The sequence below is a fragment of the Botryllus schlosseri genome, chromosome 6, assembly GCF_051294905.1.
Source record: "Botryllus schlosseri isolate E-star chromosome 6, Bs_hap1, whole genome shotgun sequence".
NCBI classification, from domain to species: domain Eukaryota; kingdom Metazoa; phylum Chordata; class Ascidiacea; order Stolidobranchia; family Styelidae; genus Botryllus; species Botryllus schlosseri.
Window position 1 is genome coordinate 5,407,019 of NC_137241.1, and position 15,251 is coordinate 5,422,269.

The 15,251-nt window shown below is 41.7% G+C and overlaps 1 protein-coding gene across 1 annotated transcript; it reads left to right on the forward strand.

The window, feature by feature from the left end:
- Window positions 1–861: 861 nt before the first annotated feature.
- Window positions 862–11,553, forward strand: LOC145440797 (serine--tRNA ligase, cytoplasmic-like). Its single transcript, XM_080318544.1, has 10 exons — window positions 862–1,107; window positions 2,461–2,612; window positions 7,153–7,311; window positions 7,373–7,517; window positions 8,336–8,490; window positions 8,549–8,770; window positions 9,570–9,653; window positions 9,719–9,916; window positions 10,094–10,223; window positions 11,014–11,553. Exons 1-10 carry the CDS (start codon window positions 972–974, stop codon window positions 11,151–11,153), a joined length of 1,521 nt encoding a protein of 506 aa, XP_080174670.1. The 5' UTR covers window positions 862–971; the 3' UTR covers window positions 11,154–11,553.
- Window positions 11,554–15,251: the final 3,698 nt, after the last annotated feature.

Genomic DNA, 15,251 nt, shown 5'->3' on the forward strand with positions numbered 1-15,251 from the left:
TAGGTATTTCCATGGGTGTATAAGTATAATTGTTTTCAAGTCAGTTTTATAACATTATAAGTGACTTTTAGCACCTTTGGATGTAATTATATCGTCGAATGGCGATACGTCTAAAGTACCATACGAAACGAACTGATATGGAGGAGCCAATTTAGCTTCCGATATAAAACAACCCGATTTGCCAAACATATTATAATTTAGGCTGTAAGAATGTTTGTTGTAGCATATTTCATAACTCTAAGTGTTCACTAAGGTTATTCACGTTGAAAACCGGTCCTATTCGGAATATACATGGCACATGGCTGCGTAAAGTTTCACAGTTCCAAACGATTCCTTTTTTAGTGATATGTGTTCTTATTTGCCTCTGACAACTATGCAATGGAAAACATCACATGGATGAATGTTATTAAACTAATTATAAACTATCGAATGTAATGCAATGTGTAGTTTCGATAGATAAACCTGTGACATGTAAAACGGCGAATCTGTCGGGTAAGCTATCGCAATTCGGGGAGTCCCCCTACGTAATAATCGCTGTCGGATAAATATAATCGACGTGCAGATAGCTCTTTTGGGGACGACTATTTCCGGGGTTTCCAGGCCCTGAGTAGCTTTTAATTTATATTTCGAAATCAGTGCGTAGAAGCTTCCGATTGAGACCAGATTCGTGAAATTTTGCGCTCGGATTTTCACCGAAGGCATTGTAATCCCTGTTGTTGCCCCGTGCAGTGCAGTATTCTGCAGTAAAAGAACACTTTTGCTCAAGCGTAACGACTGGATATAGTATTCTATATTTCAATGGCGTGTTATGGTTGAGCGATGCTGATGCATTACACGTTGTTACATCAGTTGTGAAATCATCTGCAGCTATTCGCATAATCTTTACGAGGGGATTTGATCCACGTCCACAAGTACATAAATTAGTCGGGTGCGGATCGCGGAACGAACACTGTGAAATACCGACCCGCGCTATGGTTTTGGACCTTGATTTATTCCGAAAAGACAAGGGAGGCGATCCCAACAAAATACGTGAAAACCAGGCGAAAAGGTACAAAGATGTAACATTGGTTGACAACGTTGTCGCTGCGGACGAAAGTTGGAGAAAATGTGAGTTTATGTAATTACCGACTCAGTTCATGACTGATTTATCAATCGACATTATTGTGTAAAATTTTGTAACAACAGCAACATGCCTGCAATTTATCGCACTCGTCCATATCACAACTTTGAAACTATAGCTATAGTCCAACCACATTTTATCCAAGTACTTAGAATGTGTCTTATCAACAGATCATAGTGATGTTACAACAGGGTGTAACCAAGTCACAAGGCTCCGAGTCACGAGTCAATCTCATTTTTATAGTTTTGACTCTATAGTCAAGTCCGAGTCTAAGTCATCGAGCAGAGGGTCGAGTCCGAGTCATGGCATGGCATTATGACTCGAGTCCAAGTCAATGTGTTGACTGCTCAGTTTCCAGTTAAAATCTTGTTAAACTCACTTTTCATCCTGATTGGAATCGCTGACCTTTTTGCCTGATACATCAGGTGAGCAGCCATGATTTTCCAAGTTGAAGTAATATAATAAAAAATAATTGAAAAATAAAACATAGTGTGAGCACAGGACACCGATTTCATACAGGCTTTTCATAACTCTGTGGTGATATTGAATGGTTCACATTTATAATATACTAATTTTCCTCACTTTTAGCAGTTTCTGGTCGCATTATCAAGAACCAGTACCAATAGACCAAAAGTGTGGTTACTTTACTTCTCTATGAAATTACAATGAAATGTCGGTCTTGGCCGTCTGAGTCTCGAGTCATATGACTTGGTTCGAGTCATGCGCAATGACCGGAGTCCAAGTCGAGTCAATACACAGATTGACTCGTGTCGAGTCGTTTCCGTTTAAAAGTGACTTGAGTCAGGTCGAGTCATCAGAAAATCGTGACTCGAGTCGGACACGAGTCGAGTCATTACAACCCTGTGTTACAAAGTGTATTTTTAGTAAATGCAATTATGCAAAGTATATATCTTGAGTAAATGCAGTCATTTGTTTTGGTTGATACGTTAGCTCCAGAGTTTAACAACTAGAAAATGTTCATTTTTTTTCAAATTCTATAAAAATTACGATTATAGCTATATAGTTTTTTCCAAAGTAGGCCAGCAGCTGCTGCATATACAACAACAAAAGCTTTTTTCCTTTATTTTAATACTCTTGATTTATATTTCATTGTTTTTGTATTTGCTTTTTCGCTCGTTTTATGCTCCTACTTAACTGAAGGAAAGAAATTGATTTGTACATCCAAATACTTATAGGAGACTCCGGCATTGATGACTTCAGTCATATCTGGTCTTCCTGTCAATCACAGATTATCTCATTTCATGACTTGCATGGTTATTGATATCGCCTTCTGTATTTCAAGGTCAACAGGATAAATAAACTCTTTCTCTCTCTCTTAGGCAGGTACGAGTTGGATCGTTTGAACAAGATCAAGAATGATTGCAGTAAAGCGATCGGCGAAAAAATGAAGAAAAAAGAGCCAGTGGGAGATGATGATACGCTTCCGGGAAATGTGCCTGCACTCACAAATTTAACTCCAGATTTTCTGTCGGTATGTAAATGTTTAGCCAAGTTCATCCATGCAACAGCTATCCTTTAGGCTGTAACAAATGCCGATATCTTTATTTTAAAATTATACAAAGAAAAACTTCTGACCTCTTCACTGCCCAAACCTTGTACATCCCTTTGAACGAGGTAGAATCCATATACCCTTTTCACAATTAATTGCGCAATACACTGCTGGAGGGCTGATGACATTCGGGTTTATTGCGTATACGTACGTACTGACATAAATTTCCACAATGGAAAGATTGCGTAGGTAGATAATACGCTCTAGATCAGAATTCATTCGATGATACGCATTCATTTTGAGATAATTTGCACATCGCCAAAGCTACATTTTGTTTATTACGTTCTTATGGTATGTTAAATTCCACAATGGAAAGCACATAGCGGTAAGAAGGCGTAACACTCGAATTTCATAAGCTCAATAATTTCGAATTTCAATTTCGCTTCGCTTCATCGGAAGGTGCACCCCATTATGTTGTTCTTTATGTTCGAGATGATGTTTTCTAGTTGGGGGTCTTGCGGGATCGGTTTCCTCATCGTTATTCTCCGCTTGAACGAGTTCAGCAGCCACTGGCGATCTATCTTGCGCGTCTCTTGTAGCTTCTTGTTTCTTCCAGTCCATATCGCCTGTTTGAACATAGAGATTAGGATCATTAGAGTTCGCTCATGGCCTTCCCTGATTGGTCGTTTTGGTGCCATATGAAGTATGGTCTGCATGTTCGCTCTTTGTTCGGTATTTGCCGTGACTTGTTCCCACGCTCCTAAAATGAGGTTTAGAACTGGTGTAATTTTATCACACTGGGTAAAAATATGGACATGCGATTCAGTTCGGATTTCGCAGAGTGCACACTTATCAGTTGGTTCCACCAGGCGTGCGTTCAACTTATCCCTGGTTGGAAGTATTTGATGCGCCGCGTCCCAGTTGAAGTCTCTTTGATTTCGCGTGAGGTATTTTGCCCGTACGTTCTTCCATCTCGGACCTTCCATGTCCATGTTTTCCCTTTTGTGTTGCCTTACGATTGTCGCCCGGTATATGTCCTTCGACATTCCTTTTTCGTAGTCTGCGTCTAGGATTTCCAGTTCCCTCATTGTTTCGTTCACTTCCACCCAGTGTGGTTGCGGCTGAAATGCATGAGGTCTGTTATTAGATAATTTGTTCTTTCTGTACCTGTTAAGGATGATTGCCAGCTGGTGCTCCATTCGTCCGTCCCATTCTGTCTCCGTGTTTTTGCCCGAGTTTTTTAAATACTGGATTGCAGGCTTGATGAAGATGAGATCCGTAATTCTTGGTATATCGGTCAAGCCAAGTCCTCCGATTTCCTCCTTTTGAATTATTTTGTTGTAATCCGCCCTCTTCTCCATTCCGAACAGGAATGACATAATGAGTCCTCTTAGTTTGGCCTTCAGATCCTTCGGCATTCTCGAGGTGGTGGCGTGATATGCGAACAAAGGAAGGATATTGGTCCTTATTAGTTCTATTTTTTCATACCTTTGAAATTTCATCTGTTTCAGTTCTTGGATGCGTCGATCTGTTTTGCCAATTGCCGCTTCCCATTGCTGTTCTGTTACTTGCAATTTGTGGCCTATTGTTTTTCCTAATATGCTAACCTCATCGGCCCATTGAATCGCCGTTGCTGTATTGCACTGGCCTTCTGCTCCAAATTTTATTCCTTTTGTTTTTTCCCAATTAATTTGTAGTCCGCTTGCCTTTCCGAATTGGGTGATGATGCGCATGGCCTTTTCGCAATCTTGTACTTTCGCCAGCGTTATTGTCACATCATCGGCGTACGCCGGGGTGGGGATTCTGTTCTTGAGTCCGGTCAGTTTGTACCCGGCTAGGTTCTGGTTGAGGCTCTGTAACAAAGATTCGGTGGCAATGGTGAACAAATCATGGAAATAGGGTCGCCTTGTTTAATTCCCGTCTGAATTTCAGATTTTCTGTCGGTATGTAAATGTTTAGCCAAGTTCATCCATGCAACAGCTATCCTTTAGGCCAGGGGCGGGCAACTTCTCCAGCCGGCGGGCCGGATATAGGAAAATTATGTACTCGGCGGGCCGGATTGCTGAATCGATGCATTATTCGCCCATTTATCCACATATACAAGGTGTAAATCGCATTTAATGAATGTATTTAACGACAGCAATGTCACTTCAAAGCCATTTCTCGTCGATAATGACGAAGACAATATGAATTTGAGAACAGCATTGTCATACAGGCGCCGCCATGTCTGCTTCTCTCTGATCAACCAACACACGCAGCAATCACTAATTAAGATTTCACGGCTTTCGATAAGCCCAGTACCCCAAATGTACCAAGATATCAATTCATTAGGGCTGAATAGATGACGTGATAGCGTCGTTGTTCAACTGTCGGGCCTTTTTTATCTCGATATTGAATTCATGCGGATCGCGGCTTCTACGACATTTGAAAAGTGGCCCGTATACATCGTAAATGCCGATAATGCAACTCTTCCCGTTTCGACGAACTTACGCGTAAGCTCCATTCTCGCACGCTGCGCAGTGCGCATACATATGTATTCGACTATTCGTATTGTATATAATAACATACAGTCACTAAAATTTGACGTAGTAAGCAAGTAGCGGCGAATCTCGGCAGACTGTAGCTGCGGGCCGCATTATCATATAAGACGGACAACTGTCCGCGGGCCGGACAAAATCCCTTCGCGGGCCGGATCCGGTTGCGGGCCGTATGTTGCCCACCCCTGCTTTAGGCTGTAACAAATGCCGATATCTTTATTTTCAAATTATACAAAGAAAAACTTCTGACCTCTTCACTGCCCAAACCTTGTACATCCCTTTGAACGAGGTAGAATCCATGTACCCTTTTCACAATTAATTGCGCAATACACTGCTGGAGGGCTTTTGTGTCCTGTCTACAAGTCAACGCAGTCCCACCATAACTACAAAACAATATAATCTGAAATTCTAGTGGCAATAATAGCATTTTTGGTGACTACGGGCTTATGAGCCATGTAGCATTTTTGTAGTGGGTGAGACATTTTTTTAGTCACGTTTTCAGCCCATGCTACATGACTGCGTGGAACGGTCAACGAAGTCGGAGTAATTGCTAATGCCAGTGACAGGGATTTGCCCGCCAAATGCTTGTTTATACCCCCATTAATATGTAACTCGGGATACGTAATAAAATTAGTGATCGTCTCCTGACAGTGAATTTGGTTTACAATGCCAGCCTTGGATTGAGCGCATATCGTGTATATTTATGCTCGTATAAGAAATTTTGTTTTCCTAATATGCTGGTGGATGTATTCCCAATTACCCAAGATCTATTGGTCGGTGCCGCGCACACGATTATATTTCAGTTCCGACTCAAATTACGGTTACAATTTAATAGCACAACTAATGGGATCTATTAGGCAGTGTTCTAGTTGGAAATGATTTGTAATTACTCGTAGGTCATTTGTTAGCAGACTTGGACAACTAGATAATTATAGTTGTCTAATTAGAGACTTGTTAAGCAAAATACCGGTAATCATGGTTGTAATGACTCCAGTCATGACTCGACTCGAGTCACGATTTTCTCATGACTCGAGTCATTTTCTCAAACTACGGAAATGATTCGACTCGAGTCCATCTGTGTATTGCAGTTGTTCTCAACCTTTTTTTAGACACGCCCCCTTTATGATAGTGAAAAATTTCACGCCCCCCTTATCGTCATACCACAAAATCCAACCGGGATGCTAGCAACCCTAACAGATTGTTTGATGGCATGGAAGGTTATGATGTTCATGAGAGAATTAAAAATATGAAATTTGTCCTATATATAGAGAAACATGCGTGAATTGAAGGTAAAATTTTTTTCAGTTGGCCGCTTCTTCGCGCCCCCAGGTTGGGAACCACTGGTGTATTGACTCGACTTGGACTCGAGTCATTACGCATGACTCGAACCAAGTCATATGACTCTAGACTCAGACGGCCAAGACCGACATTTCATTGTAATTTCGAAGAGAAGTAAAGTAACCACACTCTTGGGATTTCGTCTATTGGTACTGGTTCTTGATAATGCGACCAGAAACTGCTAAAAGTGAGGAAAATTAGTATATTATAAATTCGAACCATTCGATATCACCAAACAGTTATAAAAACTGGGTTTAACAAAACTTTAACTGGAAACTGAGCAGTCAACACAATGACTTGGATTCAACCCTCTGCTCGATGACTTGGACTCGGACTTGACTCGGTGGTGAAGTGAAAATGACTCGACTTGACTCGAGTCAAAACTATAAAAGTGAGATTGACTTGTGACTCGAAGCCATGTGACTTGGTTACAACCCTGCCGGTACTCAAATTCTAATGTAATTTCTGGTTTTCCAGAAAATGTTTTGCTTGTGGGCATGACCTCAGATTTGATTTGAACTGAATTTGATTTTGTTGTATTTCTCCTACGTATTCAGTAATTCATGCTGACTATTGTTGAATTTGTCATATTGAAATTTGGTGTTGAATGCCGAACCCCGAAATTACTCGTTTTCAACCTCTTTCAGACATTGACCGTCGTGAAGGCCAAGAAGATTCGACTTCTGGTGGATCAAGAAATAGAAAAATGCAACGTCCGCCGCGTTCACCTGGAAGAAGTCCGTCTGAATAACCTCCGCGAGGTCGCTAATTTGACCCATGAATCTGTACCGATTAGCAACGACGAGGTGTGTCTATCTGTCTGTACACGCTATTTAAATTCTTATATCTTATGCTACTGTTGATTAGGACGCGGACAACAAAGTGGAACGTACATTCGGCGAATGTTCAGTCCGGAAGAAATACTCTCACGTCGATTTGGTTGTGATGGTCGACGGATTCGAGGGGGAACGTGGAGCCGTCGTGTCTGGCAGTCGAGGTTATTTCCTCAAAGGTTAGTAGACTGAAGAGCTTCTTGAAGGTACAGAACTTAAATATATAATTGAATTGCATATTCATATGGAAATAAACGTGAATATTTTCGGCTGACACTCGTCAGAAGACATCGTCAGCAACTCTATCACCGAAGATGAAATTATTCAGGTTTATTTTGATGTGAATATACTATTCGTCTGTATATTGAAGTTCTCTACCTACAAGAGTATTTCGAAGTTTATCGTAAATAACTGAAGTGAGCATGAGATATATTCATATAATTACTGTCGCCAGTTAGATGTTCTAGTTTGAATATCTCTGGTTTTGACATTGGTATAACTATCAAATAACTTCATCTGATCCGGTTAAAAACTCTGATATCGGATGAGCTCTGATGGGAAAATCTGCATTTCTCAATTTTACCGGTGGTACTGGGTTCTCAAGTAGGATGCCAGTGGTCAGCAATCTGCTCAACAGTTAGCAAGTTGCAAGGTGTAACTGCAATTTTGTTCAGGCCAAAGAACTATATTGTTTTGCAAATATTCGAAATATAAATCTACTTGAGAACTCTTGTCTGGTTGTTTAAAGATTCCCACAAGTCGTTCATATGTCTTAGTTCCGGATAGGCTTTGGTATTTACCACTGGCTACCCCACCCACCTACCATTAATGTAGCGACCAAACCTTATGCCTGCATATTCAGATGTTTGGATTCAGAATGCCAATATCTGGATCTGCATCTAGCGTACGGTGCCATTCCACATAGTAAGCTGCCTGGATTTTTTTACAGCCTGTCTTGATGAATGCGAAGGTTATCTTGTTCAAATGTGTTTTACAGGTCCGCTGGTATTTCTCGAGCAGGCTCTGATCAACATGGCGCTGCAAATGCTGGCCGAGAGAGGCTACACGCCGCTGTACACGCCGTTCTTCATGAAGAAGGAGATGATGCAGGAGGTCGCGCAGCTGAGTCAGTTTGACGAAGAGCTCTACAAGGTGAAACGATCAAACGACGCTCGCGACGCGTTTGATTGCAACTCCGCGTCGAATTTAGGTCGTCGGCAAAGCCAGCGATAAGCCCGAGGATACCCAGATGGATGAAAAGTATCTGATCGCGACCAGCGAACAGCCGATCGCCGCGTTCCATCGAGACGAGTGGCTGAAACGCGAGGATTTGCCCATCAAATATGCGGGGTACTCGACGTGTTTTCGGCAAGAAGTGGGCTCTCATGGACGTGACACGAGAGGAATATTCCGGGTTCATCAGTTCGAAAAGGTGTGGGCGCTTTCTATTGAGTAAATACTTGGCACTTACAGGAACACGATCTGGCATATTGACTTGGTGTACTGACATATGCCACTTTATTTCATCGCTCGTCCTTTTATGTTATAGCCTAGCCTATTGTATTACTTTTCATTCAGTGTTCATGCCTGTTATTTAATATTGACACGTTCTAGGGTAGGCCAGTGGTTCTCAACTGGGCGTCCGCGAAGCATTTTCAGGGATCTGCGAAACCGCTAAATTTACAATATGATAACCTAATTTGTGATTTTCTAACTTAAGGGGGAATGGTATGAAGCGGTAACTGCCAAAACTTCGGGACTTACATCATTAGAATGGCAAAGATGGAAATTTGAAATAGAGGTTAATCAAGACTCCCTGAACTATTTTCCTAAACTTCTGCAAGGGGTTAAAACCTCTCCATTGAATCCATTTTCTAAAAGTCTTCACAAATTCCATGTAGTATGATGTTATTTTCAAGAAGAGCGTTTGCAGTTTACGCTTGCCAAGAATTAATATTTGCGCGGAACAGATGACGATTGCAGTTAAATTCAGCTATATTTGAACTAAAACTTCCAGGCTTCCGCAGGGGCCTTCACGGACCAAAGGGGTTGTGCGAAAATAAAAAGGTTGAGAGCCACTGTTTTAAGCCAAGGTGCGCGTCTGATATCAAAGACTACTCCCAGTCGCTGCGACACTTTCCTATCTTTTCATTCTATTGCAATCTAATGGTGTTTTGGTTTTATCGAACGACTATGATTTTTTATTACCAGTACCACATTCCATATTTTAGATCGAACAATTTGTGTTTTCCTCGCCCGAAACGTCATGGGAAGCCTTCGAAGGCATGATCGGGACTGCAGAAGAGTTTTATCAGGTAATTGTTTTTTTGCTAGCTATCCATTCAGCCCTCATGATTTACGAGCTGTGGATTTTGCCTAGAAACTTGGTATACCGTATCGCATCATCAATATCTGTTCTGGCGCGCTGAACAATGCGGCCGCTAAGAAATTCGATCTCGAGGCGTGGTTTCCGGGATCGGGAGCTTTCCGGGAGTTGGTCTCCTGCTCGAACTGCCTGGATTATCAAGCGAGGCGGCTGCGCATACGATTCGGGCAGACCAAGAAGATGATGGAGAAGGTATTATTTCACTGCGGCTTTCGCGGGATTGTTTTGAGTGCATAGATTCATTGATAATAATATATGCCATTGCCAGATATTTCGCTTGTTGCTGCCTTATGCCGACACATATGGGTGGAGCTAAATATGCAGAATCGGGCGGATTGGAATTAACATGCTGGTGGTTTTGACATTCAGACGGAATTCGTTCATATGTTGAACGCGACAATGTGTGCGACGACAAGAGTGATCTGTGCAATACTGGAAAACTTTCAAACCGAGGAGGGAGTCGTGATTCCTGAAGCGTTACGTCCTTTCATGCCGGAACGTAAGTTCGAGTCGTTTGTTTGCTCGTCAGCGATTTGCCATTTGTCAAATTCCTGGTCGCCTTTGTCTCATAAATATCGATATCTGGAGGAAATAAATATTGTGAAAAAAAAAATTTAGCAGCATTGTCTTATTCGTTAATCTGAGGAATATACAAAGACTATTGTTGTACCTAGTCCTGATCCTGACATAATATCCACAGTATAGAAGCGTAGGGAGCAAAACACCGTAGGAGCTATGGAAATGTGATCACAATCAAATTCATTGCGAGAAATTAATATGAGTTACGTGTATAGACCAGACTTATATTTTGAGCATAGTCCCCTAAATGTATTTGGGTCATTAAGTTGGACCCCTATTTTCACCTAGTCCGAGATGATTTGATAATAACATCATTACTAGTTGTAGTGCGATTATTAGTGTTCGTATTGTACTTGTGGCTATTTTGACCTGTGCTAAGCACTGGAAATATGGCAAAATATGGACACTAGTGCACAACCACACATATTATATATGTGGATAATATGGTTACTTTTATAGCTTATAGCTGTAGTTTGAGCACCCGCCATTCACGGATCCCGTAAGACTAGTCCGTGAACTTCCAGTTGGTCCATATACCCCACCCACAGATTAAGAACCCCTAATTTAGGCTTACATTTTTATGTGATACGGATCAAGGCAGATACCGGCATGATCGAGCCCTTGGACCTATATAATATTCCCTAGGAGTTGGGACTGCAGAGCTCTGTTCACTTGTATTTACGTCAATTTTACGTATTTGCGTGCTTCAGAATACCGAGAGATGCTGAAATTCACTAAACCCGCGCCGATCGACGAAGAAGAGGCAAAGAAGCAGAAGAAAAAGGCCAAGAAAGACAGTAAAGCAAAGGGAGACGTTGCCGATGGAGTGAAGAACATGAGCGTGAAGTAGCGTCGCCACAAATACTGTGATATGCTAAGATTCTCACCAAAGCCTTGCACTCGCCTCCGTTGTATTTTCTCTGGTAGATGTACAACTGCGCCGTCCGGGCAATGTGTTATTCCAAATCTTTGTGGGACCTGATATTTTCTCGCGAATTGGTTCCAGACTGGCCGCGTGTGGATTTTGGTGGTACTACGCTTATTGTAACGAAATTAACATATGATATTTAATGCGGTAGTTTCATTTAAATTTGTGGTGATAGTTCATTAGGTGTAAACGATGGTAATGCTATTGTGGTCGATGTTTCATTGAAGATGTTATTGGACGGAATTTCTGTTGCTGTCAAAGGCCCTTCGCTAACCTTCGACTTCGTGGCCTGCTTACAATTCATAAAATGATATTGACGACATGCGTGGAACATCAAGGGGTAGGCCTAGTTGGGTAGTGACGAATTCGGTGGCCTACATCTTGTCACCTTCAGATATCCAGGAGTCTAACAATAGTGGTTTGGTGATCATGATACATAAGATACGTAGGCCTGAATCACTTGCCTGAAGTTAAGATGGGAGGACCTCAATTGTATGGTATTGAGCGAGCAACGTTTAGGTTGAAAGCCTCTAGAAATGGTATATTGACTACTTCAGTCAGCGTGACACGGCCAAGATAGGCATTTCGAAGGATAGTAAAGTCTCACTGTTAGTACTTCGTCTATCATGAATGGTTCATGAAACACAAGGCGAGAATCTGCTAATAGTGAAGAAAGTTTGTATATAATCATAGTAGACCTTTGCAGCATTCACACCCTATTTAACGTCCACTTGCGAATTTATTGGTTACGCGAGCTTTTGGAGCGCCGCTCCTTGATCAGGTGAGTGATCATAATAGTCGATTTCGCCGAGACAGAGTTGTAAAAATGTGGATTGAAACTGAACAGGGAACGTATTGACTCTGACCCGAGTCTTAACACTATAACTTGACTCGGTGGTGAATTGTAACAGCTGACTTGGCCGGAGTCAAAACTATTAAAGTAAGAATGATCTGTGACTCGCAACCTTGTAGCAAACCCTTCTCGAGGTGCGAATGTTCCCAGGCTCACTTTCATAAAGAAATTGTACGTTCTGCATTGGTAAGTGGGCTAGTTGTTAAGCCTCGACTCGAGTTATTGTACGCATTTGAAGAAATGACTCGATTCACCAAAAAATCGCGACTCGATTCATCACAACCCTGCTGTCCATGTCAATTTCCAGTGAACTCCGGACTAATCTATTTCTTGATATCGCCGGATTACTATATGCACCGAAATCGCGAGAGATTATTGTTATGAATAGTTACTGGGATACGTTATGGTCGCGCCAAGCGCAACTTTTTTTCAGATTCACGAATGAATTTCGTCATTAATATCAGTATTCAGTAGTAGGCTAACCCATTTTATGAGGAAATCAGAACCTTCAGAACCAACTCCGTCCAATATCGACTTTTGCCTATAATCTGTTTTGCGGTAGCCTAGCACGCTTCCATACCCGTATGGTAGATGTCAGATCAGCGCATCCCTCCCTATTACATCATACTCTACTTTCGTAACGAGATACTGCCATTGAGTGCTCAGATGTCCCCACCCCATGTTATTGTGTCACATTCTCGTTTTTCATTTTGTCGCATGCTTAAATGTCGGGCAACCCATCTTTGGTTCGACACCAGTATCATCATCATTGGTTTATTAGCAATTTTATCAGTCCAATACACCACAAAAAATGCGATACAATGAAAAGAAAGGAAGATGTCGAAGCGACTAGGAGTTGTCTATGGAATCGGACACCCACCTTGGCCTAGGCGCAGCACCGTAACTGCCGCACCCCAAACCCACCAATAGGGTCCATCAAACCATTAGGTGTCGCCAGACTTTAGGTGGTAACCGCCTTTGTTACGTATGCGGTGGCCGTATTCAGAAACCTGTAGGTTACTTTCTCGATTGTGTAAGGGTATTTTATATGTAAAAAATGGCTACAACATATTCTACGGGGACCGTGAGCTCGCTATAAAATGAACTAAAACTTCGAGCTCGAAGGGGGCCCAAAATTATTTCGTGAATTAGCATAAATCATAGAGTATTTCTTGAAAATTTATGCAACTTTTCCAAAAATTTTTCGCGCTCCGCGCGAATTCAATTAGCCGTTTATATTTCTTATTGGGTATTGAGCCATTACCGCGTCACGACCCACCAAGACATACAATCAAGTTTTAGGCCATATAACATGCGACTCCAAGAAGTGTGCTAGAACGATCGGCAGCGAGAAAACCTTGGCCGATAAGGACTATGCCCTTACGCTGACCGAAGACTTCGTTACATATACAAAATACATACAGGTTTAATTGTCCAAATTAGGGTTGCCATACGTCCGGAATTTCCCGGACATGTCCGGAATTTCACCTTTAAAACTGCGTCCGGGAGGAATTTCTAAAATATGCCTAAATGTCCGGAATTTTGAAGTAAGCGCATAATTTTTTGCTAAATCAACATAGACAATCTTATTTTCGGGACGATTAATGCTACATGAAATTTTTCCTCGCGCTGCGCGCGATTTAGTATCGCATTTATTGGTTTTAATATGGGGACTACCACCCTAGCTAAAGCTGCGATCAAACATAAATAAATAAAAATAACATTCAAATACAGAAATAAGTCTAATTGTAATTGCAATCACAGGAAAACGGTATATTCATGAAGTCTGTTTAGGCCTTTAGGGTGTTTGTACATGACCTAACGATGTACAATTGTACAATTACGCTCCTTGCATTTTTGAAGTCATATCATCCTCCACCAGCTCTACCGCAAACTCTGATCATGTGGGCGGAGAGAGGATCAAATTATACAGTAGTATATGGAAGAACCATAATTATTGACATAATTCATTCAAATCAATTAACGACCAGATGCATATAGAAACCAGATGCATATAGTAAGCCCTCAGAAGCTGCATCGATTACCCTACTTTGGGCTCAAGATCAATGTTTATTCAGACGGGAGGGGGCTGAAAAATGTGGCTTTGGCCCTGGTTACAACTTACAACACACAATCACATACTCCTGAACCGGATCGTGACCACGTCTAGTCGATAGACATTAGACAATGCTTTGCTGGTGTGACGTCGTATTCATCAATGTGCTCATACCTCATTTTGAAATCCGCTAGTGGACGCTAAAGAGCGTCCGGAATTTGTGTTACAAAAATATGGTAACCCTAGTCCAAATGCCTAAATGACTGGCGCCGAATGTTCCTGTCTTTGCAATCTGAACCTCACAAGACAAATACCATCCCGCTGGGAAAAATTTATGCCAGTGAAGAAATACCAATTTGAAATCGTGTGCGTCTCTTAGTTTAGAAGCCTACGTTTGGGCGATTCTATATTTTTTGATATAGCAGACTGGAAGTCACAAAATAACATCATGTAACGAAGTCATATCAACGGGTCCGCCCGCCCGAAGATGTTTAATTATTATTTACGGGCCCTCGCGTTTTCAAGACACTTCACTCAGCTCTATCGGTAAATCTAATTACGTGAGTAGAGAGGACAATAAATTGATAGCATAATATATATGCAATCGCCGATCTGATTGACCGATTTTATCATAAATTATCGAAAATTTTCGCGCTTCGCGCTGACTTACCATACAGTACAGCTGATTTCGTGACAAACGCGTACAACGTGATGGGGGGGTCGTTTTATCATCCTATGGGAGCCCAAGACCAACGTTTTTTGGGGCCTGACGAGGTGCTGTTTCGTTCCTGCCAACGGGTATACGCCCGAAGATGTTTAATTATTATTGAGGGGTCCTACCTTTTCAAACACACCTCACTCAGCTCTACCGGCAAATCTGATTACGTGAGCAGAGAGAAGATAAAAATTGATAACAACATATATGCAATTCCCGATCATACTGAGCGATTCAATCATGAATTCTAGAAATTTCCCGCGCTTCGCGCGCTTGGGCGATAAAGACTGATTCACTAAATAAACTCCCAATGAATATGATAAATAGCGGTAAACAGTGTACTGCCGGAGGAGGGTCTGGGGGGCGAAGTCCCCCAGAAGTTCGGTCTATAAACCT

What these genes read in the sequence shown, in the direction of transcription:
- LOC145440797 (XM_080318544.1), top strand. Translation starts at nt 972, where the DNA reads ATGGTTTTGGACCTTGATTTATTCCGAAAAGACAAGGGAGGCGATCCC. An exon ending in TAACTCCAGATTTTCTGTCG is followed by an intron (nt 2,613 to 7,152) that starts GTATGTAAATGT and finishes AACCTCTTTCAG; the next exon opens with ACATTGACCGTCGTGAAGGC. An exon ending in TTGACGAAGAGCTCTACAAG is followed by an intron (nt 8,491 to 8,548) that starts GTGAAACGATCA and finishes CGTCGAATTTAG; the next exon opens with GTCGTCGGCAAAGCCAGCGA.